The 27,490-nt window shown below is 40.8% G+C and overlaps 1 protein-coding gene across 1 annotated transcript; it reads left to right on the top strand.

Moving 5' to 3' along the window:
• The first annotated feature begins 454 nt into the window (after nt 1–454).
• On the top strand, nt 455–27,171 carry crip2 (cysteine-rich protein 2). Its single transcript, XM_034235290.1, has 8 exons — nt 455–622; nt 15,585–15,679; nt 21,924–21,981; nt 22,501–22,626; nt 23,990–24,061; nt 24,499–24,593; nt 25,517–25,574; nt 25,837–27,171. The coding sequence occupies exons 1-8, from the start codon at nt 580–582 to the stop codon at nt 25,902–25,904; spliced, it is 615 nt and encodes a 204-aa protein (XP_034091181.1). The 5' UTR covers nt 455–579; the 3' UTR covers nt 25,905–27,171.
• Nucleotides 27,172–27,490: the final 319 nt, after the last annotated feature.

Below are 27,490 nucleotides of genomic sequence, written 5' to 3'. Positions count from 1 at the left end.
TTTTAACTCGTGTTTACAGCTAGCTACTTCACTAAAGGGCTAATGTATCTCAAATAGTTGCTAGTCTAAATACATTTCACTAATATTGGATTCCGATAAAATTATATCTCAATGACAGTACACTAAGATTAAAAGTTACATGGCGTAATCACATTTTCATTCAAATGTTGTGCTATATTTAAATGGGTGCGATCAAATATTATTTTTCGAACTGAACCCCGACACTTTGGGATTAAAAATACATTTAAAAAATACAGAAATTGTGTAAAAAAAACACCAACAACTTGTCATAAAATATACTGTTTGTATCTGGAAACAATCACTCAAAGAAAGTAGATGATGGTCAATATTCTTCTACTATGTTTATCGACAATTTGCTGTAAAGTTATAACATTTCCCACAGCATGTGAAGGGGACATGAGTATCGTGGAGGAGGCGGGGCTATGCAAATGAGTCTCGTGGAGTGAATAGATGCTCGGGCTCCTGTGAGCGGTGCGAGGACACTTGCTGTGCAGAGAAGAGATAGTGAACGCAGCTCCGGACAAACAAAACAGATCACTTTCACCCACAACATCCAACATGTCTTCAAAGTGCCCCAAGTGTGAGAAGACGGTGTATTTCGGTAAGTGTTACCCGTTTTATTTAGTCCCAGCTTTTTGAAATAGCTTTTAGGTCATGATGATGGTGTTTTTTGCGACTCTTAAGCCAAAATATCGATCTTTTGGGGACAACGTGTTCTACTGTTTTTGTAACGTTACACTAACCGTTGTTTACACATTTAATGAGAAAGATTCCTATTCAGACAAAAGGAGTTAATTCTCATTCATTGAAAAAAACAAGCGTGTCAAAAAACTACAATTAAGCATGTGTTGAATTACAGAATGTACGTATATTAAAAATGCCTATTTTTCAAAAGGAGTTCTGAATGTATGCATATGCTTAAGTTACAATATCTCAACATATATAACAAAAAGTATTTGTATGTTTGACTGTAGCCCAATATTGGATCCACAAAGATCAATATTGCTTTAGGCTTTTTATGTAAAGTGGTGGGAAAAATGCCAACCATTCCTAATTTGACCCAAAGGAATTTCTCACAGAAGTAAAGCATTCCTTAGATTAGTCATTATTTTAAGGGAAAGAGTGACTTGAGTGAATGATTTACAAAGACAAACTTTGGGGAAAGCCAACAGCTGGAGAGGAGAAATAGGTCAATGTAAACAAAAGAGCAAATATTTCAACAAATCCCTTCTATTTATAACATATAAAGTGCTTTTAATGTGCGTGAGAGAACCATGCTCCGTCTGCACTGAATTCACAAAAACAAAATCAATGATTTATTTTATTTTGATACTGATCTGTGCCATTTTTTATTTGTTGTGTTTGGTAAACATCCAAGCTTGGCAGTTGGCTTTAGAGGGTTGCTGATGGAGGCCACTGCCAAGAGCACAGAAATGCCATATGCTGAGATTGCCCACTCATGAAGAAGCACGGGAACATCATGCTGCGTCAGTGCTATGAAAACATGTAAACATGCATCTTTTGCATCTCAGTAAACAAATATGGGAGTACAACACACCTACTTGAGCGAAGAGTAACACTTAGTCTCGGCGATTGCATATAATATTTACTGTAACAGATGTTTACAGTGAAGAAATGCTTTCAGATGAGAACAGAGCAGAGGATTAAAGGAGCTCAGTTCGTGAAGATAAACACACATTTACATGAATGCTTTCAATCTGAAGGCTGCACTTGCTATGCACCCAGTTCAGTGTATCCTTAGGACACATGCTCCTGTTCTCCTGTAATCCTGTGTTTATGTTTGTCTGCATGCTGATACCAAAAAATGTGTTGTTCTGCGCGGCTGATCTTTCCTCCACTTCACAGCACACAACAGAGCTGTCACGGGGGTCAAAATCAATTATGTGAGTGGATGCAAGTCCTCTTACGTAACAGTGGCCGCAAACACACAGCTGCTGCTCTTAGTATGCGTCCCGAGTCACTGGCATGGAATAAATATCTGTGCAAATAAGATTTTATTTCCTCCATTACAAATGTTATGCATGTCTGAGTATTCATTTATACTGTAACCTTAATTCGCTGCAGCGAGTGAGTCACAGCTCCTGTGATGTGTATGTTATTTTTTTACGTAACGTACTTGCTAGGATCCATCCTAGTGGAGTTATTTTTGGTTGGGGTGTGTCTTATTGGGTGGAGCGTGCCCGCGGCTGAGTCGCCTGTAAAAGGATGTAGAAAGTGAGGGAGGTTTTAACATGGTTTAAGTCATTACAAGGGAGGGGAGCACACATATGACAAGCGTGGGAGAGGTCAAGGGTCGGGTGGGAGAAAAATATCTGCATGTGCTGCTGCCCACGGCCTGAAGCATCGACATGATGTCAGTGATGTATTCAGATATGAGTTCAGCAGCTCCACCTACATGCATCCTCCTCTCAGATACTTGGCCTTTCAGAACTCCTTCTCAGGTCTGCAGAACCGTTAAAGTTGCACGAATGAGGGTGTAAAATGCTTCTGATCTACACCAGGACATGTGTTATTGATAGAGAAAATTGTCTATTTCCCGTCCCATTTCCTCCCCTTGTGGTGGTGGTTGGTGGTGTAGCTATACGCAGCAGTGATTGGCCCACCCTGCTGTTTCCAACCTGGTCCTGCAGCTGCTGTCGCCCAATATTAGATTAATCAGGCAAACGTTTTCTACACTTGACTCCTCTTAAAAGAACGTCATTTAAAGTGGCTGTGGTGTGCCACGGATAGGAGTACTTTTGAATTTCTTTTTTATTTCTTTTTTCCGTTCGTTACTTTAATGAACAGCTGTGTTATGGTCGGCGTGGTTTAATTTCATTGCCACTAAAAGCAAGTGTTGACTGTTGCTGACGTTGTCTTTGGTTGTGCAGGTTTTTTCTTTTTCCAAGAAAAAGTCCAATTAAATGCCAGCGCCCGGCATCACCAAATGGAGTATGAATAGCATGCCAATTCCTTAAAGGTAGGGTAAGTAAGAATGGAGAAACCAGCTCGAGTACGCTAGAATTTGAAAAAAATCTGCCCCTTCCTTCAGACTTCCTTACAGAGCCCCTCCTCCAACACACACGAACACGCACATGACCAATGAGGGCACGAGATAACTTTGTGCACAGATGGAAGGCTGACAGGCAGGTAGGCCATCCAGTTACTTTAGCCGGGCCGGCTCAGATGATTGGTCGTGCTTTTTACAGCCACGGCTTAGATTAAATGTTTTAATGTATTTATTGTCAAAGCATTTAATGTATTCATTGCTATCGGGATGTTAAGAGCGTTCCATGGAATATAACAAGTGTTTCTGAAGTGAATTACCTACCCCACCTTTAAGCTATTTGTGCATGCTATCACTATGCATTTGAACTTTGCGCTTTAATTTTGATCGGTTGGGTTGGATGGAGTTGTCAAAGAAACCCATGACTTTTACCCAGGAGACCGCTGTTCGTATGCAACCAAAAGTCCATCTTAGACTTCTTTACGTTGACTACTTAACCTATTTACTTAACTTAAACTCCTTTTTAAAAAGCGTTTAAAAAAAGAAACCCAAACCATGATCTTTTACTAAACCTAACCAAGTAGTTTTATTTGAATTTACAACGTTAGACACGTGTTTAATACTATAACCTTGGTTCCATATGTGACCAGTTCACATGACATAAAAAATGCATTTAAAAATAGCGTGCCGTTTATTTAGCTTTGCGTGAGACGACGTTTAACGACACCAAAAAGATGGAAAGCTTCAGTTGTTGCTTGTGTTAAAAGAAAGTGAACCTCTTGCTTTTTAATTGTTGGGTTGGCTGAATTTGAATTCCAAGCGTCCACGTTGCGGCCACACATCTGTTCGTTCCTGTGGTACAGAGATGCTTCGAATACACCAGGGACTATTGGCTGACACGTGACGAGGCCCAGTGGGAATACGTAGTTAGCGTGTGATAGCGTTCATACGGGACACAGCACAGCATGGCTCACTAAATCTCTCTCAGCTCCAGACCCAAACTCAGCTCAGCCATCCAGCCACAACTCTGCATGACAAATGGGAGCAAAGCATCTTTGTGTGGCTAAGTGAACAAACGAGAAACTAATGGAGCTATGTTGTGAGTTCCTCTCATTCATCCACCAATTCCTCTCACGCTGGCTCTCTTTCCTCTACTTCTTCGACCACTTGCTCTCGCCTCAGGCTCCAAATTCCTCTTTCCCAAACTAGGAGGAATGGGGTGAAATGGCTTGCCTTTATTTTAACAGGAGACTCTCAAAGCGCCTCGTGCATTATAATGAGAAACGACAAGTCTATTCACACAAAGCTCTTTCTGTCTCCTCGCACGTTTGAGGCAGAATACCTTCGTCTCTCAGCCCGACGACGGCTTTCCCACACACCTCTCTCTATCCCACTTTTACCCCAAACATCCACACAAAAGCTCTTTTTCCCTTTCCATCTCCTCTGTCAGCGCTGCTGGAGTACCCTGTTTTCCACTCGGCTGCCCAGTGGGCTGTGTGAATGTGCCTTGTTGGTTATGTAACAACATTTCTTGAGTCCTTGCCTCCCGCTCGCTTTCATTGCATAACCTGCCAGCCACTGTTCACCAGTCAATGAGGATCCTTTTTCCCTGGCTTTTTAGGCTCAATTATGATCCCCTAATGGAGATGGCACTCTCGGTGCTGAAAGTCAGCCCTCTCACAGGTGAAAGTATTCCACCTTGCAGCAGAATGACCTGTTGCATAACAGCGGAGGGAACAAAGGGGCTCTGTAGTCCATTCAGATGGCTTGAACTTTAAAGTTATAAACCATAGGATTTTCATTATGTCAAATCTAATTTTGTATGATATTGTTTTGCGATAGTAGCCTCTATATATAATAGTCCTCTGCCCTGCTGTGTGTAGGTGCATAGCTATGCCGGTTGACCTTTAAAGGTTCTTGGAACAAATCGCAGACAATTCTATGTTAGATTACAAATCCGTAAAGATGAAACTTAAATAGTGCAGACTTTTTGGAAAACTAGATTGAATACCACTACATAACCTTAAATAGCAGCTAGAGAACATTTTACATATTCAATTGTATAAACTCGCACTCACTCAATTTTCTAAAAGGTATTTTTTCCTAATTCATTTAGAACACAACTATAATAGCATAAATAAGACGTTAATGTAACTCAGCAGTATCTGTCAGGCAACATCCTTACCTTTGTTCAAAATGTATCAACACATTGTCAGATGGGGAAAATGGCAAATGTTCTCAGTTAGTGAACAAACTAACAATAGCCTAGATTTCCTCCCCTCTGGAGTTCAATGCACAAACTGTTGTGTTGTTGGCCATGAATTGTTTATTTGACCAGATAATTACAGCTTATTTAATTATGAATGGTAGCTAAAACTCCGGATAATAAGTGACAGCCTTTACCCACGCCTAGATCACAGGAAACAAAGCATGTTAGTAGTAAACATGATGCCGAAGACAAATAAATACTGCATGCAGGTATTTCATGTGATCTGGAAGACAACAATTTCATTTTGCTTATTCTGTATCACTCTTTAGTGCCGTCTCTTTTATTAAAACTCAATATGAACGTTTCTATTCTTCTTTTGTGTTTCCAGGGACTCTACTTTAAAAAAAAAAAGTCTTGCCAGAACCATCAGTTCAGGATTAAAAAAATAACTCTCAGGCTTAAAAACTAGATTATTTTCTACACTTTCAAAGGGGACTACCATGCAGTAACGCCTCCTAAACGACTCAGATGACTTCACTCATAGTGGTCTAAGCATTTAATGCATTTAATGCCTCCGTCATATGATGTCTGCCCCTCAAGGGCTGATTATCCAATTACACAGGCTCCATCTGAAGGTGCCATTCTAGTCATACAGTCCTGCCTCTCTTTTGAAGACATGGTCCACTTCTCTGCAGGCTAATCGTGCAGACTACATGCTTTTGAAGTCCCTGACTGTAGCCGGGACACAGTGTCCTGACCCGTTAGAGATGAGAGGCAGTGTGGGGCAAGCTTGGCCCCCGGGTCCAGGGAGGGACGTTGGGTGCTTTGGCTGCGGCCCCCGTGAGCAGCGCAGACAGGATGCGAGTTAACTGCAGCCCACTTACGTCAGCCAGCGGGATTCACGAGGTCGGCCTCTTTTATTCTCAGAGGGAGAGGGGGGAGAGAGGGAGAACGCCTGGGGAGGAAACCTCGCCTTGGCTGAGGCGACAGACGACCTCCAGAGCTAAGTTTTGCCACGGGGTTGCATCAGCCACAGGACGGGGAAACCAAAAGCATGTTTCCTGGTCGCTCTTCAGCATCCCCACCCTGCACTGTGAGCACCGCAGCACACACTGACCATTACAATAATTCCACTGTTTACTAAACCACTGCCACGGTCAACTCACTCTCACTTCCCTCACTACGAGCAGAGGTTTATCCTACAAGTTCTGTGACATTTAATACATCTGCTAGTACCTTATTTAGGTACAGGTGGATTTTTACTGAAGTTGAATATTGCAGTTTACAAAATAAATGTACAGATCTTAAAGTGAGTTGATGCTTTATTTGCTTCTTTTCTCTATACAATTCTTGTATACAATATATTGGTTGTGTTGAACTCTTGGATGGACAAAAGGAGATAGCTAAATAACCTTTGGATCTGGGAAATTATAATGTAATTTGAAAAGAATCATTGTCTGCAACCATCAAGTACAAATAATCTATACATTATTTAAATAATGAAAACAGATATTTGTTTATAGTTTAGCCCTATCAAATAAGTTTTGCACATTGGCTGTAAACATCCATTTGTTTTGCCAATGTGTCTTTGACTATAAACGGAAAAAAAGTGCTCCAAAAATAATCATATGAACTATAACTATCAAGTACTTTTGGAATGTTACTATTATTTGTGGAATAAAGTAATCCTGTATCTTGGCCATTATAGAAATTGTCACAGATTTTTCCAGAAATTAATAAAAGACACTTGAGTAGTGAATGAACAAGTGGAAAATTCCTCCAAAGCCCCTTCCCTTGGTGAGGTTGAATCCCCCGTGACTGAATGGCGATTGTCTTTAAAGTTTAGTAAAAGGTCACCAGTCCTTGAGGGTGTTTATACTCCAGAGAACAGAATAGAGAGGATGCAGAGGAGGAAACGCAGGCTGCTTGTTTTTTCCCTTCATACATTTCTCTAGAGATGCAAGATTTTTTTTTTACTAAATGTTCCTCTCATGTTCGGGTCCGGCTTTGCCTCCTGGGCCTTTAGTTCATTAGGACGTGCAGTTATCACACTGCTGCAGCCAAACACAGAGAAACACCCGCGTGGACTCAGCTGCCACTGATGGAGGAGGAGAATGAGAAAGAGGAGAGTTGTGTGTGTGTGTGTGTGTGTGTGTGTGTGTGTGTGTGTGTGTGTGTGTGTGTGTGTGTGTGTGTGTGTGTGTGTGTGTGTGTGTGTGTGTGTGTGTGTGTGTGTGTGTGTGTGTGTGTGTGTGTGTGTGTGTGTGGTGTGTGTGTGTGTGTGTGTGTGTGTGTGTGTGTGTGTGTGTGTGTGTGTGTGTGTGTGTGGTGTGTGTGTGTGTGTGTGTGTGTGTGTGTGTGGTGTGTGTGTGTGTGTGTGTGTGTGGTGTGTGTGTGTGTGTGTGTGTGTGTGGTGTGTGTGTGTGTGTGTGTGTGTGTGTGTGTGTGTGTGTGTGTGTGTATGATAGGAAGAGCTGAACAGATGGGTCCATGTTACCAGAGGGTGCAATGAAACAAAACCCAGCCAGGCGTGATTTAGAAATGATAACAATAACTTTGGTTACATCATGAACATTACGACGAAAATAGAGCTTAATTTGGAGTAAAAATGTGACATAAATATAAAAAATACTCGTAAAAATCCACTTGCGATTTAACATCAGCCTTAACTGTGACAAACTGATTGAGCTGGTTATAAATTGTAAATTGTTAAATAGCAATGAGGTCTTCGATGCTCCATTAGAGTGTACTGCATCAATTTACTATCAACCTTTCTTTAGATTAGATTATTGTGGTCACGATCGATTCTAATGGATTATCGATTCAGTACCACATTGGTTCTCGTTTCAGGATTGACTTCAGTCCGCTGTTTGCTATCAAAGTGTTTATAAAAGGCACATTTTGGCATGAAAGCAAAGTCAAGTTTGCTTCAAATTAAGGGGTTTTAAATTTGAAAAACGTATATCAACTGATTGCACTAATGTAATCTCACAAAGGCAAACATTAGACGAAAGGCAAACAGCCCTTTTCTCATTAGTTATGACGTTCAAAGTATGTTTGAGGCTATGAATTACATTATGGCTGTATTAAGTGTGAATAGTCTGACCTTATTAGTTTGAAAATCATGAGCCACTCTCACTTTAAATGCTTTTTCCATTTACGTAAAACTGCTTTGAGTTTTGAATGGCACAAAGTAATATCTTTAGATGAGATGTTGCCGCTGAATTTCCTGCCAGTAATACCTCTTTCATTGGGCGTCAAGTCGTTAAATTTGAAAAACGTATATCAACTGATTGCACTAATGTAATCTCACAAAGGCAAACATTAGACGAAAGGCAACAGTTCTTCATGCTAAAACTTCTGGAAATAAATATTAGTATTTCTTAGTTCTTAGTGACTTTGAGGATAATAACTCCAAGGAATACTAAAAGTGAAAAAGCCGCCTGTTGCATAAATAACATTGGTGCTTAGGCTAGCTACCTGTTTTATCTCTACGAAATGTACTAATTTCAAAATTGGCACACAATTAAAAAAACTTTTAGTGAATTATTATTATTATTATGAATTGTTTTAAGCACCTTGGGAGATACCAATGTTGTTTATCTTTAATTAATCAATGTGTCCCTCCACCAGTACTATTCACACTAACGGCAGTTGAACTCAAACGGCAGCTTCACGATTGTGGCCCCTCCTGCAGAACTTCCAACACATTAGATCTCCCTCTGTCCTAACCTATGGTCCTAACCCAATCTAATTATTGAGTGATAAGAGAGCACCCATATGAGATTTCAGAGCCCAACCCCCCTGGTGGACATTCCTGCTGCGTTGCATGCTGGGAGTTCAGCTGTACAAATGTTGTTCAGAACTTGTTCTTTAAGACAGAAAGGATGAATTTCCCCCTGACCTGAAGCTGAATCTCTGGTGTTTTTTGGGTGCAGCAGCCGCCCTGTCACTGTTCACAGTAAAGCGCCCATAATTAAGTCGTTTGGAGAAATTGGCCGTTAATATTTCCCCTCTGAAGACAACTCGTTACATTTCTGTTTCTTAATGTTCTGTCCAATTACAGTGTGTTTGAGGACCGTTTGCTGCTCCCATGCGGCTCCCCTTACAGTCTGTCTGCGCATAATTGGTTTCACTCCTAATATGATCTGAAGTGTAAGTGAATCATGTCACAGAAAGGACATTTAAATTGAATTATAAACGGCTTGAAGTTTTCTGATGTGCCTCATCTTTGGAAGCAGAACTGATACTCGCACTAACTGAATATAAACATCAGTCATTTGATGTTTAATTGCTGCTTTTATACGCTGCCTAAGATGTCTTGTGACTCCTACTGCACTTTTGCGCAAATAAAGTTAGGCCTAACAAAGGATGGCGACCCCAACTAATTCTGTTGCAATAGCTTTTAGTAAATATTTGTCTGATGGGTTTATATGGATAATATGTCAGGAGAACTGTAGAAAGACTTAAAACCAAGTGAGAGAAAACAGCCCTTTTCTCATTAGTTATGACGTTCAAAGTATGTTTAAGGCTATGAATTACATTATGGCTGTATTAAGTGTGAATAGTCTGACCTTATTAGTTCGAAAGGCATGAGCCACTCTCACTTTAAATGCTTTTCCATTTACATAAAACTGCTTTGAGTTTTGAATGGCACAAAGTAATATCTTTAGATGAGATGTTGCCGCTGAATTTCCTGCCAGTAATACCTCTTTCATTGGGCGTCAAGTCGTTTTGTATTTTAGCCTGTTCGGTAATTTCCTGGCGCCAAATGAACTTAAATGTGCCGGGCTGGGTGGAGTGCCACTGCTGGGGAAGTGTTTATGAACATCAGGTGGTGCCGTGTGCACAGTTGAACTCGTTTTCCACATTAAATTGTCCTTGTGTTTCTTCATTACAAATGCAAGCTCTGACTGCAATGTTGTGGCTCTAGACCTCAGCCTCCTTTCCTTCGATAATGCTCAGGAATATACTGAAAGCGAATCAAGTCATTAAAACACTGAGCTGAATCATAAAAGAAGAGTCCACAGCAGGCTGTCTCAGTGATTTAAACCATATTGACAGCGTAATAAGAGAATCCGGTCGCAGACTGCAGAGCTTAGATGAGGAATTTACAAATGAAGCTAAGCAGCTTATACGGGTGCAGGTATCAAATGGGGATGGTGATGACCTCTGATCTCTGCCCAGACCTCTGCTTTCATTATTACGTCATCCTCTCACTTGGAGCTCAGTGTTCCTGCAGTCACATTGTCTGTCACTCAGTTCTTTATGTGGCTAATGAACATGTATTTGTAGAAGCAAAAGAGTCCCCACCCCTTGGCAGCCATAATGTTTTTGCCCTATGATTTAAATGATGACACCAATGTGAGGAATTCCCACAAATCAAGATGTTTTTTGGACCTCTGAAGCAAGTACATTTGAATACAACACATGTCAGGATATTTTTACTTGGAAAAATTAAATGAAACACTTTATCAATGCCAGCAACCCCACCCATTTAAAGGTGGGGTAGGTCATTTTGGAGAAACCAGCTTGAGTGCGCTGGAATTTGAAAATACACAGCCGGAACAAATCTGCCACTTCCTTACAGAGCCCCTCCTCCAACACACACGAACGCGACCAATGAGGGCACGAGATGGAAGGCTGACAGGCAGGTAGGCCATCCAGTTATTTTAGCCGGGCCGGCTCAGATGATTGGTCGTGCTTTTTACAGTATTACGGCTTCCACAGATGACATTTTTTTAATGGATTTATTGTCAAAGCACTTAAGATATTCATTGCTATCGGGATGTTAAGAGCATTCCATGGAATATAACAAAAAGTGTATCTCGAACCGGTTTCTCAAACGTACCTACCCCACCTTTAACCTTTACAGCTGTAAAACATACACACACTTTTATTAACTTATTTTCTTGGACTTTTTAAATCTATTCCAAAGATCCATGTTCTCTCTTATAACACGAGGTTAATATTTACACATATTTTTGAAATCTATACAGTATGATCTGTTTTGCAGTCCCTTGGACCAATCCCAAACAATCAGGTCAAATCTCACGGATGGACCTCGTCTGATATTTTTGGCCTGTTATATTCACTGAAGGTGGATTGCTATTGCAGCTTTTCCTTCAGGAAATATTTCACCCGAGATGTTAAGCCTCCCAGATACTGACTTATCTCGTCTCGTGATCCGTTTAGTTTGGAGATTACATCCTAAACAGGAGTCATACTTGCATTAAATATATGGCGTTTACTGTTTGTGGAAAAGTGTGCTTCTGCTTATTTGAAGTATCTCTTAAAGTTGGTTTACAGCAAGTTTTACGCACAGGTCAGGTTTGATGGTTCAAGGCTTTTATTGGTCATACGAACATAGCTACAGTGTAGTTATGACAATGACAATCTTAGGTCACAGGCTCCTCCAACAGTGCAACACAATAAAGCCGACAAATAGTGCAAGTAAATACAAAAAGAAAAATAGTAATAAAAAAAAAGTCAAATAGTGCAATAAGAGTCTATATACAAAATATTGGAATATTAGATAAATGATTTCTAAGTAGCAGCCAGATCAATGTTATGGATGTTGTTTCAAAGTTCAGGTGTTTAATAGTCTTACAACTCTTTTCAACTACAACTCTTTAGCAGTGATTCCCCAAAGCTGTCCCACTGTTTACGTCGCACCAACAGGGGAATCCTTTGTTGTGTGCTTGTGACTGATTTTGTCGTGAGAGAGAAAACAGAATTGGCTAAAAGGATTAGGCACATCCTCATCGATGTTGACAATGTAAATGTGAATATCCGGAGAGACTTCCCTGTGAACAGCAGTTTGTTTGCTTACACAAGTGGGTGCTTTCACCCTCAGGTTGTTGCTGTAACGAGGTGAAGGAGGACATGGTGGCAGTTCAGTTGCTTAATTTGAGCCCACACGTTACTATTTTAGGAGACAAAGAGCTCAATGTGGGTTCATTGGTGCAGTGAGTTCGATTTCTCTTATTAGATCTTAAGAAATGTCAAACCAATTGCACATTTTCTGGCTTCATTTCACTGGTCAAGCTGCACAGCATGAAGGATAATAAGGATAGAGGCTTGCTTGCAGCTGGGTGGGTATAAACATCTGGACCATAGGCATCCCCTCCACCTCCCCCACTCTATAACTCCTACAGCACAGAATACAGACAGACAGACAGACAGACAGACTCACCCCTCTTATAACAACTGGCCTTTTAAAACTAGCTGTTAAACAGTGGACTTGTTTATACACACACACACAGACACGGACTGAATGAGGACACACTCCGTCAGAGACAAGGCTCTGACGTCCACTCATACACTGACTGTCAAAGCTGTGTGGAGGTGTGTCTGTTCGTGAGTCAGTCAACAACAAGAACACACACACACACACACACACACACACACACACATACACACATACACACATACACACACACACACACGCACTGAAAATGAAATGCTGAGCAGCAATCGCTGGCAGTATTTTGAACACTGTACAGCTGGTAGTCGGTATATGGGTGTCCTTAGTTTTAGGAGGAAATCAATCACACACACTTGTCTCAAGAGCAGACCGGTTAAACTACTACTGGGTCCAGGTTTGTTCTCTATGTAAACATCACATACTGTAAAGGTGTTTTAAGGTTTGCTCTGTTGATATAAAAGGGAATAGAGAAGGCAAAAGTTACTGTGTCTGACTCTGATCTTCTTTGTTACTTTCCATAATTTGCTGTCAGACAATAAATCAATGTATCCACCACAAATTCTATTGCTTCAATAGGAGAGTGTATTCATTGAATTTTCAGATGATTTAGTAACTAATACCTCCGTCCTGTGTGGTGGTAATGACTGGAAAGGCTTCTGGAAACTCAAACTTAGTTATGTCAACATATTAGGTGAATTAAAAAGTGAGCTTAAGTGAAACAAACCAAAGAGCAAGAGGAAAATCTTTTGAACTGAATTTTAAATTAAATGTCGATTACATTTTTTACACTCTTTCTGTCACTTTATATGTGAACAACTAAGTGCAGCACTATGAATGACTTTCAGGAGACAATATGTGCCATTTCCCTCCCTCTCAATTATGACCTGCTTTTCACTCCACCTTAGAATGATGCAAACTATAAACACATTTAACATAACTGATGTGGTTGGACAACATGTACAAACTCATTTTGCTTGAGTATAACCAGCGATGGCGTCCTTTTAACTCAAGTGGCTGTCTCCAAAGGTGTTGTGGTCATCTGATTTAAGAGCATATTATTGATTTTAAAGAATGATTCATTGTCGGCTTACTCTGAATAACAGTATCTTTAAGAGTGATTTAGCATTTCCGGCAATTTGCTATGTCCAAGTCAGCATTCCTCTGGTGACGTGTTGATGGGAGGTCACGCTCCTCGTCTCCAGCTCCTCTCCAGGGCCTTGTTTGGCCATTTGTCTCTGTGTTTTTATAATTGACAAGGAGAGCTGAAGGGAGAGCAAACAGAAAGCTCTGCAGGGAGTAGTCTGATCTCCTAAAGCAATCCGAGAAGCATTTTCCAGAATATGATACCCATAACATAATTTTCACATCGAATTAAATACAATTTCTGAACAAAATCATGGCACTTATTTGGTCAACGCTGAAATTAGTATATTAACAATCCATAAAAGGAACAATATTACATTTCTCAAACTCATGTTGGCAATATCATGCTTGCTTTTTCCTTTTTCTGGTTTTGAAAAGTCATAAACCCAAAATAATTACTTTACCACTTACATTTGAGCTATTTTCATACTTGATTCACCAGTTATTTTATGCACCTTAAATTCATGTTTTACCTTTCGTGACATTTTATATTAAGTCTACATTTCGTTATTCTTTCTGCGTTTTTTTTAGCTACGGCTGCAGAATATGTTATTTGACCATCATTGCAACGTAAACTCGTAAAAACATTGTAAAAGATCAGTGGAAATTGCACCTTCAAATGTAATTATCTTTTTAATTTGGTCCTTTTTTTTCCGTGTAATGTTCAGCAGTGCAAAAAAAGGATAATCAAATCTATCTCCCTCACTTTTTTTTTTGGCTCAACAAGCAATTTGAATATCAGTTAATGTATCAAGCAATAATAGTCTCGCTACATTCAACACTGTTAATGTATTTTCATCATATCGTGCATTATTTTTCTTTTAACAAATGAGTTCTTTAAATTCCATGAAACTGACTCTCCGCTCTATGATGTGTGATTTCCTGTGCCTCCTGACGTGACGCAGGAATTTGACAGCAGTTATACAGGTTATGGTACATGTGTGAAAGCAGCCAGAGAGAGGACGTGCAGCAGGAAGTGATCGTCTGTGTGTCTGCATTCATGCTGTTTGTTTGTGTGTGTTTGTGACTGGAGGTATGAAGGAAACAGACTCCAGCATCCGCCTATTATTTGTGCCCTGCCTTGATAAGAGAAGGTGTTTCCTCTGATGCCTGCACGACTCCTTGGGGTCCATTGTGTGGAAGCAGCAGAGATTTATTGTTGGAAAGGGTATAATTAGGGGTCCCTCGCTTGTCTGGGAGAGAAAAGGGGACGGAAATGGGGTTGAAGGGCCGTCTGCAGCAGGATGGGTATACTGTAAACTGGGGGAGGTGTGTGTGTGTGTGTGTGTGTGTGTGTGTGTGTGTGTGTGTGTGTGTGTGTGTGTGTGTGTGTGTGTGTGTGTGTGTGTGTGTGTGTGTGTGTGTGTGTGTGTGTGTGTGTGTGTGTGTGTGTGTGTGTGTGTGTGTGTGTGTGTGTGTGTGTGTGTGTGTGTGTGTGTGTGTGTGTGTGTGTGTGTGTGTGTGTGTGTGTGTGTGTGTGTGTGTGTGTGTTGTGTGTGTGTGTGTGTGTGTGTGTGTGTGTGTGTGTGTGTGTGTGTGTGTGTGTGTGTGTGTGTGTGTGTGTGTGTGTGTGTGTGTGTGTGTGTGTGTGTGTGGCGATACAAAGGATCTGGGTTAGATGTGGGAACCCCCCTGCTGTTCCAGCTGGACGGGGGCTCACGTCACGCCACTCTGTTTATCCCGCAATGACATCATTACTGCATCCTGTGGTGGTACACAGGCCTTTGCACAGTATCTCCCACCCCCAGTCTCTCGGTTGGCACAATTTCCCCCGAGGGGAATCAGCCCACAAATACAGTACAAGCTAATCATTATTCTGGGGAGTGAAGCAACGAGGGCGCGTGATTCCTCTCAGCGATGAGTGATTTGAACGCCACATTATAACGCAAACAAAGCGTGAAACAATTGGTGGTTGTTGGGCATAGTAATGTGTATAAAAGCTGCTTTATGTGAATGTTTGCACTCATCCCCTCATCTCTTTTGTCTTTCATGTGCAGCTGAAAAGGTGTCATCACTGGGGAAAGACTGGCACAAGATGTGTCTTAAGTGTGACCGCTGCAACAAGCTCCTGAACGCCGGAGGCCACGCTGAGGTCAGTAGGACGCCACCACTAACTGTACAACGCTGTCCTCTCACTGCTGAAATTAAAGGCATCTGATACTAATCTGTCTTCTTCTCTGGTGCTGCAACTAGTGAGATCTCAAGAGATTTGGTTGTATTTGTTGCGTCAAGGCAGTGTACAATGTGAATAAAAGAGAGATTAGAAATGGTAAAATAAACAAATAGCACATTTTATATAATCGTTTGATAACATACACAATTATAAACATGTGAAAAGTAAAATAGATGGAAACCATAGTAGAGAAAAGCAACTTAGTACATCTCAAGTTTTCTTACTATTCATCTACTCATTTAACTTTCAAACTATGCCATAAAACAACCCATTTAACTTTCAAACTATGCCATAAAACAACCTATCAGAGTTAAATAATTAACTCAATACTCCAATAATGTAAATCTATCTCAAAGTTGATTTACAGATTAAGAATTCAAATCTATGGTCTGTTTGTAAAATAGGATTCATTGTATTGTAATATTAAACTACCAGATAGTGTCGAAAAATTGTAAATTACTACTTCAGCTTCTTGCTTCAAGGCACATAGCAGGGTCTAAACACAGCCTCTATTATCAGTGTAACTGAATGGTGATTTTTTCAAGGGAAACCAGGATGAAGAGATATGTACTATACTCTGTAACTGGGGCAGTGTTATGGACTCTTTCTATGCTGCATAGTGGCTCTGTGTATGGAGCACATCTCGCATATTGTCTCGGGTAGGAGTTCACTTCCCACTGAGGCCATTCATGCTCACATTATATGCAGTCAGTGCTGCTGTGAAGCACTGTGGCTGAAAGTGCCACACAAATGGCTTCTCTGAATGGACTTTAAGGGCTTTCCACTGTTAATGCAACTTCTATTTTAGGAAGTAATGTTGTCTTTCTGTATGAAATATCAGCACAGTCGGTTGATCTCACGAGGTCAAACAAACTTCATGACAATATTCCTGTTCAGTTAATTGACTTTAGTGGTGAAATCTAAAAAGGGGAAGCCAGTTCTGCCTGGTCATGTATTGACTTATTGACAGAATGCCTCTACAGTGGATCCTCAATGAAACACGCTAAAAGCTATGCTAATGGTAACGCTTTTAGGAAACCGTTAGCACGTTTCAGTGATTGGCATAATGACAAATGATGTATGTATGTTCAGTACTCAAGAGTAATGTTTTATATTGAAAATATATTAGTAATGTATGCTAGAGACTACATTCAGACCTCGTTTGTGATCTTCAGTGGTTGGAGATGCTAACCGCTAACATGCTAGCCAGGGAAGAACATATTTTTAGTCGCTTCCTGTTTTTATAGCTTCCTTCTATTTTCTCTTCTCTGTGTCGTTTACTCCATGTTCTCTCTCAGGATTGTTCATAAATTAATCCAATAAGGACTTATTTAGTGAAGGGGAGGATGTTTTTGCACCAATGACTCTTGTCTCATAGTCAGTAAATCATCCCTTTTTTTTGTGAGACAGTTTTTACTGCAACACAGAAGGTTAAATGAAAGTGAGTGAAGCCACTTAGCTAATAAGCTACAATACCTTCCTCTGTGTTGAACTCTTAGGCTCTTCATCAGCACCATTAAGACGGCTTCCTATTGGCCATCGGCGGCATTAATGTGAAAAACGTTACCAAAGTGAAACCAACAATGATGAAAATGAACGCTGGTGAGACCGGCTCTTAAGACTGGGAAGTGTTTTTCTGCTTTGCAAAGATATGATGTTCTTTCCTTTCATTTCACCCCACAGAATGTGTGCTTTCTGCTCAGGAAATTGCTGAGTTCATGCCTTTTTCCCTTCCTTGTTGTGTGTCTGGCTGCATCTGTCAATATGAGATGTCCTTTTGGGAATTTTAACCCCTCCAGGATGAGCACTCTTCTTCCTCTCTGTTGCATAATCACATTGCAGTATCGCGTCTCAACATATAGACCTCCGCCGCCCACCGGAGGTTTTCTTATCAAGCCCTTTTTTATGTTGCCCTCTGTGACCCAGCCAGCACTTCAATCTCATCCTCGACATTTCTGTTATTGGATGACTTTCCCGCTCTTTTCTCAACACACAGAGGATGTGATCTCAGCGTTTTTGTACACAAAAGCAAAATCCCTGCAGACCCCAAAGGATGCTGCTGTTGCGCTGCTGTTTAATCTCTGCATGATTACAGTAATGTACTCTCGATCTCTCGCGGATGCTATCGCTTATCTCCTTATCTCGCTCAGAGCGCTCTCTCGATCTCTTTCGCATAGAGATAGGCTTCATCTCTTCTCTAGGGCTACTCTCTCTCTCTCTCTCTCGCTCTCTCTCTCTCTCTCTCTCTCTCTCTCTCTCTCTCTCTCTCTCTCTCTCTCTCTCTCTCTGCAGCATCCACATGTTCCCCCGGGCTGCAGCACCGTGCCACGAGCCTGACTTTACTAGGCAAAAAATCAATACTTAATCATCGTCATGGAAACAGAGCAAGGTTTAGAGATGTCGATTTTTTGTTTTAAAGCATGTAAAGGGGACTGCGGGTGCTTGATGTCATCTCAGACCTGGGGCCTCATTTATATAGGGATATACGCTCAAAAAATGGCGTACGCCAGTTTCTACGCACATGTTTTGCGATTTATAAAATACTAACTTGACGGGGGAAAACGTGCGGTCCTCCAAGCAAACTCTTACGCACTAAGCACAAACACGGGAGAGACGAGAAACTGCGACACCGTTGGCAGAAGGAAGAATGGAGAGAAATATGTGGAAATAATACCATAAACAAAATGTTCATTTTCACAAATTGATTAAAGCCATTCTTAAAATGATTAAACAAACGCCTGTTTGAGACTCCTCAGTGCACACAAGAACATAACTTGGAGAAATAAATAAATACGGATATGTTATTTAAAACCACCTCGAATATGTTGTGTTAATGTTATGAAATGTTTTCTCATAAATGATGCGGTTTTGCATTTCTATAGGTTGTACGAGCATGGTTTTATATACTACCATGTTTAATCATGTTTTATGCCGTTTGCTAAGACTTGATAAGTCGCTCATAAAACACAGGAGGTATGGAAACTAAGAACACCATGTCGTAAATTGTACAGCTAATATAACACAACACATTAGTTGTATTTCCTTTAACTGGTGGATATAGAGTTGCTGCAGTGGAGACGCTGCGCACAGCTGATCGACAGCTGGGACACAAACCACCAAATACGAAAACATAATTCAGATCTAGTCATCATGACTCCACGCCGGAGGGATTCCCCGATCATTTCTTACAGTTTCTCATCAAGGGGGGGGGGTCTCCTGTCCCCGGTGCAAACACACTGACTGAGGAAGGCTATGTGTATTTTTTTTGTCATGAACCTTTTTCGGACCACTTATTTATTTATTTTGGTGACCATCCGACCTTCATGCCGCTACTCTGGTTCAAACTGCATCCACCAAACAATATGATTTATCTCGACCTCCCCAAAATAACCAAAATCTGACACGGTGTGAGATGTCTTTTTTAGCTGTTCTGTCGTCATTTCCTGCGATCTTCTTCATAAAGTCAGTCAAAATGAATGAATGGACGTTTCTTTGACTATTTATAGGCAAATATGGGCGTTACGTGAAGCCCGCAAAAGCTGCACCGCATTTCGAGTCGATTGTGATTTATAAAGGGAAACCGGCGTAGGAAGTGCTGTACGCACTTTCCTCGCCGGTACGCAATGTTTGGTGAATCGGAAAATGTCTGTACCTATTTTTTTTTAATTTTCTACTACGTAAGCAACCTTCCCACGTGAATCCTTACGCACGGCGTTATAAATGAGGCCCCTGGTATGCAGAAGGTTAAGACCCTCAGAGAAATACTGACTGCTTCTTTAAAAGGAAACTGGCGACCGTGGCCTGTCGTCTGAGGGCGAATGACGGCAGCCGCCTGGGCAGAGAGCCAGGCTTCAGAAAGGAAAAGGTGACAAGTCCTCATTGTTGCCCCTTAAAGACCAAGATTGTATTTGAATGCAGATCTACTTGTCAGAGTCTTAACGGAGTGAAATCTGAACATACAGACGGGAGATTTTGAGTTCAGGGAAACATTTTCTCCAGTGATAAATATCTATGAATCCCAACAGCCATGAAATTGTGCTTGAATTAAATACTTTTCGGATACATCTTTTGAGAAAAGGATACAAATCTATGCAGCTGAACCGCAGATATAGCCTTTTTTAATTCCATGCTTTTTAGCCAATTGGATTGCTATGCTCGTAGCCGCTAATGGAGCCAAGAGCCAAAGATACAAAGATCTGTTAAACTCACTTCTTTCTAACTCCACACCCCCAATTTATTTAACCAGTGCCTTTTGTTGAAGTGACAGTGTTAAAAGGGGGGTGACAGAGGGGATGACACGTGGCAAATGGTCACAGGCCAGATTTGACCCCAGGTCCTCAGCCCCAGTATGGGCCTCAAGCTCTACCAAGTGAGCTATACAGTATGGTGGCTCATGTAGCTCACATGTGAAGTAGTACTCACTAAGACCTGTAAAGTGACTTCTTAAGTAAAATTGGTGGATACACAAAAGTTATTTTTCTAAGGAAAAAGACTCAATGCTTTCAATTATTTTGGGCTCTAAAAAATCCTTCAAATGATAAAATCTAAGAGGGAAACATCGCCGTTTTAATTTAACTGTCTGGCCATAACTTGATAGCATCTTTCTTTTAAAATAGCTACCTGTTAAGACATGAAGTGACTTTGCCATAAGCAAGTAAAAAAAGCAGATCAAAATCAGCTAGTGGTACAAAGTTAATCCACTAGCATTCTGGTCTCTTGTCCAGGGACTGAAGCCCAGCAAAGTGGGTGAGCAGAGTTCGAAGCAATGGGGCACGGAGATTAAGATGAGGATGACGACAGGAACGAAAAAGATGAAGAAAACAGATTGAATTGTCAGGATGTGGGAAGTGAGCTTCTGGGAAGAGAGTGGGCTGTGTGTAAAGATGGATAATCCATTTTTAGGGTCCCTCTGCTTCACAGCCAGAGCCAGTACTGTACAGCAGACTGTTAACAGACGTCTCCCTGCACTTCACAATGAAGCCCTGTGTGTGTCCTGTCCTGAGAAAGTCATCAGTGCTCAGTTATGGCAGCGCCGTCCGGACCTTCAAGGATCTCATAAATGTCAAACAGGAAGTGAGAGAATGCTTTAACGGTAGCTGATCCTGTCACGGTTAATTCATTATTTAACGTGAGAGAAGAATCCTCTACTCTGCCTCACAGTCTTCTGAGGTAACGGAGCTCATGTGGCCAAAGCAGAAGGGACTGTGGGTAGTTTGTCCCTTTTTATCTAATACAAGATTACAAAGATAACTAGATACAACATTGGAGGCAGGGCCAATTCATTCCTATGAAAGTTGTTGTTCAAATTGGCCTTTTTAATACAAAATCACTTTTTTCGCATCCTGGGCCCCTAAGAGTTGTTCTTGAATCCCAGCACTCAGTGTCGGTTGGTACCGGTTTTGTCAAATGAATTCAGGAGGGTAACAACTATTTTCCCTGGTTTTGTAAGGTGAGTTACAGAAAAGTGATGACACTTTCTAAGACTGTTGATCTACGAATGGTTATTTATAAAAATTCCCAAGGAGTAACTACACTGTAATTATCCATGGTCAACCCTACAATATCTCGACAGTATCCATAAAGATATGTGTTTAAAAATATCATTATATATGATTTTGAAGCCGGAATTTAAAGCCTGGCTCTCTTCCTGGAGGTTTTTCCCTCACCACCCAGGCTCTGGCATCGTTCCCGTGTCATTCGCTTGTTTCTTCTCTTCTATGGGCATCAGGGATCTGGACCAGTAGCCCTCGGCCCTGATCCCCTTCCCAAGCTGGTCACATGCTCCAGCAATGACCGCCACATTCCCAGCATGCATCAGCAGCAAGCCATCTATGTCTCACACTGACCCCTCAGGTGGGGTAGGGACACGTCCACTCGGTGCTGGCTCATCAACAGAATCCTGTTTCTTGGATACAGCCGGCGTCATTATTATGTGTTGAAATGGAAAGAAAGAGTCTTGTATTCGTTTTTGGACTGAATCTTTCCATCTTCTCCCCAAACCAAAATATATGATGTCAGAAAAAGTGTGAAAAATGACTATACTTTAACATGTCATGGTTGCCTTTTCCCATTTGCGTCATCAGGGTTTTTTCTATCCTTTCATGCCCATTGAGTACGTTTATTTTATATAGATGTCACTGATGTTTTTCTGTCTCTCCCACAGCACGACGGACGGCCCTACTGCCACAAACCGTGCTATGCTGCCCTCTTTGGGCCAAAAGGTAATACTCATGTACTTTTATTCAGCATTAAATACATTCACCTGTTTTAACATCTTTACTAGACTTTGATTGTACTCTCTTACAGTATATTAACTGGATTTGTTGTGTACTCTCTAGTATTGTGTTACTTGGTTTGTTTATTGACTAACTATATTGTAAAAGGTTTTTAGAATGGAGGCACAAAAAATACTTAATCACCAATAAATAGATAAGTAAATACAATTTAAAAAAAAAAAAAATCGAAATCAAAACACAGATCCGTGCATTTAATTTTTATATTTATATACATTTATCTATTTTTGTATTCACGTGTCTATATATTCTTTGACTTGTTCAACTGCTACTGCTGTTAGATAGCTGCAATCTTTTCATTTACCAATATGTATTTATTTATCAATAAAGTATTTATGGAAGGTATTCATTTTGTAATATTCTATTCATTTATAAAAAAAAAATATTTATTTATTATATCAGATATAAAATAAAATATTTTCTCTTGTGTTAATGATTTGTTTTCAGGAGTCAACATCGGTGGAGCTGGCTCTTATGTGTACGATGCTCCCGCCAACAACAACCCCACCAGCGTGGATTCAGCCCCAAAAGCTGAAGAGAAGCGAGTGTTTGTCCCCAAGGCAGCACCCAAAGGTAACTCAGATCCACAAATATAGTACACACTGTACGAATAACATGCTTCTATCAGCGAGCGTTGACTAGCAGGGAGACAGATAGCTGATGGGGTCGTTTTTTAGACTTCTTGTGTTGTAGGTCAAAGGAAAGCTGTTGCTGACTCAATGATAAGAACGTCGATACACAAAGTCTTTTGGGACCTCAGGAGGATTTTCTCAGACGTGTCAGATTGCATGTGTTTCCCCTGTCAGCAGGAACAAAAACCCTTTATCTATTTTTTCTTCAATTGGTCTCTGCTGTGCACTTTTCTGTTAATGGCTTTTTTCTACTCACTTGGTTTTTGAAGCTAGAAGACTCAGCAAAGGTTAAGGATTTTTTGTTTGTTCTCTGGACATAAAACCCTTCAATATGCAGGGGCTAACTTTTGAAATAACTTGCCATATAACATACAATCTTTGGAATACTTTACAGTGTTGAAAAGCTTTTATCTAATCAAATAAAGAGGAAATTCTGGCCTCACTGCACTGGCTTCCAATTCGGTTCCGAATTGATTTTAAAATCCTTTTATTTGTTTTCAAAGCCCTAAATGGGCTGGCTCCTGCCTATATAGCCTATCTCCTCCATCGCTACACCCCAGCCAGAGCTTTAAGGTTTACTGACCAGCTGTTGCTGATAGTGCCCAAGACCAGGCTCAAAACCTGAGGGCACCAGCCTTCGCAGCAGCTGGCCCCAGGCTCTGGAATAGTCTGCCCCTCCATGTGAGGTCGGCCCAGAGGGGACTTTTAAATCCTCACTAAAAACACGGTGGTGGCGAAGTCGATAGGGACTTGGCTTGGCAACTGGAAGGTCACCAGTTCAAGTCCCGGCAAGACCAAGTGCTACCGAGGTGTCCCTGAGCAAGGCACTGCTCCCCGGGTGCCGTTCAAAATGGCAGCACACTGCTCCTAACACTAGGATGGGTCAAATGCAGAGAAACAATTTCCCCACGAGGGATTAATAGAAAGTCCTTCTTAATCTTATGTGTAGGTTGTTTTATGACAGAATAACACCAAACCAGTGTCTTTGCTGTTTGGCGCCAACTGCTGTCTGAAAACAACACTACATGTTCACTAAACCTCCGATGACTCTCCTGATTGGCTGTTTTAAAGATGGAGTAAATGAAGTATCCTGGCAACCAGAATATGTCAAATTGTCGTAACTAGCCTCTTAACTTAATTATTCCCTGTTGTAACATATAAAAACTGTTATTAAGCTCAATTTCATTTGGTTTCATTATTAGCACCCTGTTGTTCACACCTAATTCGAAAGATTGGTGGTCGTTATTCAATAGTTTCTCTTGCCTTTGCAGTAATTCAATGTGTGTTTGTGTGTAATGTTTTAGCTGCTGGAAGCATCACCACCTTTTCTGGAGAGGCCAACCTGTGTCCCCGATGCAGCAAGAAGGTGTATTTTGGTGAGTAGTTAACACATTCAGGGACAAAAGGTGAGGTGGAAAAGGTTTTGGAAAGGTGTGAACCTGCAAAAGTGGTTGCACATGGAGTATAAAGCTAGTGTTGTGTGTGTGTGGGTGTGTGTGTGGTGTGTGTGTGGTGTGTGTGTGTGTGTGTGTGTGGTGTGTGGTGTGTGTGTGTGTGGTGCTGTGTGTGTGTGTGTGGTGGTGTGGTGTGTGTGTGTGTGTGTGTGTGTTGTGTGGGTGTGTGTGTGTGTGTGTGTGTGTGTGTGTGTGTGTGTGTGTGTGTGTGTGTGTGTGTGTGTGTGTGTGTGTGTGTGTGTGTGTGTGTGTGTGTGTGTGTGTGTGTGTGTGTGTGTGTGTGGTGTGTGTGTGTGTGTGTGTGTGTGTGTGTGTGTGTGTGTGTGTGTGTGTGTGTGTGTGTGTGTGTGTGTGTGTAGCTGAGAAGGTGACATCACTGGGTAAGGACTGGCATCGACCCTGTCTGCGCTGTGAGAGGTGCAGCAAGACTCTGACTCCTGGCAGCCATGCAGAGGTGAGGAGAATACTGAGAAAACAAAGATGGAGGAATATTGCGAAGAAGAAAATAACTACTATTACAATAAATAAAAATTGCAAAACGTTGACGAGTACAATCTCCAAATAGCAGTAAGAGCTATATTGGGATAAAGTATTGTGGTGCTGCAGAGACGTCCTGGTTTGCAAACAATATTTTACTTTGTTTGGAACAGTTCCTCTTTTTTTTTTAATGATAATGTGAATAATGTTTCAAAAATGATCATTCCCTCTTATATCGAGAATCATTTCGCAATTGCAATATCAGTCAAAATATTATTATTATAGTTATTTCCAAACATTGACATCCATGTTTATAATAGATTAGTGCTGCAATGATTAGCTGAGTCAACATTTTTTTTTTTTGCGCTAACCATTTTGATATTTAATTTATTAATAATAATAATCACACCAATGGCAGAAAATACTGTTTCAAGTTAACTGCATCATGTTAGTTGAAAGCAATAATATTAAGTTAAAACCTTATATATTTATTTAAACTAAATATTATTGCTTTGAACTAACTTAATGCAGTTATGTGAAATCTGTTGACATGATATATTTAATTAAATACAACGATTTCAGTTTTTTCAGTGTAGTGGTAAAAAATATATGTTTACAAAGACAATTCTTTTGAGTTATATATGACCTCTACAAGTTAAAGGATCCAAAAAAAAGAATAAAAAATGTATATAAATGAAACAAAACGGCAAACAAGGGAATGACACAAGAAGAATGGAAATTAACGTCACTAAAACAATAAAAAATAATGACCTAGACAGAATAAACTAAAGTATTTATTTTTAATAGTCCTTTCCACCTGTCTGCATGACCATTTATAGATCAGTATTTATAGAAATGTATGCCTTCATGTGTTAATGTTTGCATTTTATCCAATTGCAGCATGACGGCCAGCCCTACTGCCACAAACCCTGCTACGCTGTTCTCTTCGGGCCCAAAGGTATCCGCTAGGGGGCGCTGTCCACCCACCCATTATCAGCTGCACTTTATAACAGAATGTCAAAATGTCCGAGCATTGAGCCACGCTGCACATGTTGCACATTACTCGATGTTACTCAAGAGTCATTTCATCATAGCATTATCTGCAACACTGCAGCAGCTTCTGGAGGAAATGTTTTGCAACCTCTCCTGCTCATGTTGTTCCTTCTCTCCCCCTCTCTCCTCCCCCCCTGACTCCCCCCTTGTCCCTGTGGTTTCTCCAGGCGTGAACACTGGTGGTGTTGGCAGCTACGTCTATGAGAAGGAGCCCAGTGCAGTGACCCAGCCTTGAACCTTTTGTCCCCTCAGCTTCATCCCTCCTCTTCTCTACACAACACTGACCATCAACCACAGTATTATTCGTCCTCTTCCTCCCACCTGGCGCTCATACCTGAGACAAATTATCCCATTTCTCCTTTATTCTGACCCGCTCCCAGCTGATTTAGCACTAGGAGGAATGATTAAATGACCTAAACATGTGTTGTATATACATTTGCTCCGGGAGAGCCACACCAAGCATTCCCACAGGTATTACAAGTAATTTAATGCCATGTTTACACATTTATAAACGTATGAGAACACATTAAATGTCACCACAGTCAAATACGAAGGTCCTATATTTAAATGTTGTAGCCTGACAACAGTGTGATTGAGGATATCCGGTTTGAGGTGACTTGTGTTTAACAAAAATGTGACAGAGATTGATTCTTGGGTGTGGAGAAGTGCCTTCTGGCTGGAGGTGGAGGTGTAGCGCGTTGACAGCCGGAGGAATTACGCCTTGGAGGCACAGGTGGTGCTCAGAATCAGGTTGCCAATAAATGTGTATTTTAAAAATGCCATATTTACCTTTTGCCCGCCTGTCAACATTCCTTATTTTAAAATAAATTAAAAAAAAATCCCAACATATTGCAAAAAAGGTGCGAAAGTGGACCTGTTAGGCGACTGTTACATGACTTCCAACACATCCACAACGCTGTATTGAGTCAACATGAATTTATTCAAATTTTAAGCATATGTTATTAACCTGTTTAATGTCAAAATCTGGTTTATGTGCTAATAAACAACAAAACCGTCAATTTTCAAAATAAGGCAGAATGTGGATGGGGTTTTCTAAACGGAGGAATGTAGGTTGCCGGATAAAAACAAGTATTTATTGCTTCAAATTAAGTCCTTCAAATTTAATTAGCCATTGTACTGCTGCCCTTTATGGGACTGATTGTGAAGGAGGTCAAACAGGGCAATGTAAGTTGTAAAAAATCGCTACAACTAAGATGTTTTATTGTTAATTATAAATAACCCGGCTGTTGTTTTCCGAGAAATGACGCGTTATTTGAAGTATTTGTTGCCGTTAGCAGAGGCAGTAGCTTAGCTCGTAGACACACTGCAGACAAGTCATTCTGTGAGAATGTGCATCCTAGTATTATCGTAAGACTGTAACTGTGTTTGTTTAATACCTGTCGTACATCATAGGGCTCACTGTTTGTAGACTGAGACGCTGCACTTCAGCCCTGCTGCATTTTGTCTTTTTAATTCCTTGAATAAATATGTAATAAACTCTTCTTCCGTGTTGTTACAGTTATTGACAGATTTTTTTAACTCCTTTTTCTGTTCATGAATTGCAATAAACAAACATTACATGCAAGGCCGGATTAGTACCTCCAGGGACCCCTGGGCAGTGAGAGCTCAGGGCCCCTCAACCCAACACGCAGCAACCCAACAGGACCAATATTTAAAATGTTCATTCAATCTGGCATGTCAATCGCACACCTATTTTTCAAAAGCAGGGACGCAGCTACATATTTCAACCAAAGTAGGTCTAGCCTTTTGCCCTTTCAGTCAAAAATCAGAAGACAAGGATTCAATGGATAAGATCTCAAG

The sequence above is a fragment of the Gymnodraco acuticeps genome, unplaced genomic scaffold, assembly GCF_902827175.1.
Source record: "Gymnodraco acuticeps unplaced genomic scaffold, fGymAcu1.1, whole genome shotgun sequence".
Lineage (NCBI taxonomy): Eukaryota > Metazoa > Chordata > Actinopteri > Perciformes > Bathydraconidae > Gymnodraco > Gymnodraco acuticeps.
Note: the sequence above shows the minus strand (reverse complement) of the source record. Positions and strands in the feature narration are given on the sequence as shown.

Bases quoted from the DNA above. Each gene is read 5' to 3' on its own strand.
- crip2 (XM_034235290.1), top strand. From the start codon at position 580: ATGTCTTCAAAGTGCCCCAAGTGTGAGAAGACGGTGTATTTCG. The intron at 24,062-24,498 runs GTGAGTAGTTAA...GTGTGTGTGTAG, and splicing joins CAGCAAGAAGGTGTATTTTG to CTGAGAAGGTGACATCACTG. The intron at 25,575-25,836 runs GTATCCGCTAGG...TGGTTTCTCCAG, and splicing joins TGTTCTCTTCGGGCCCAAAG to GCGTGAACACTGGTGGTGTT.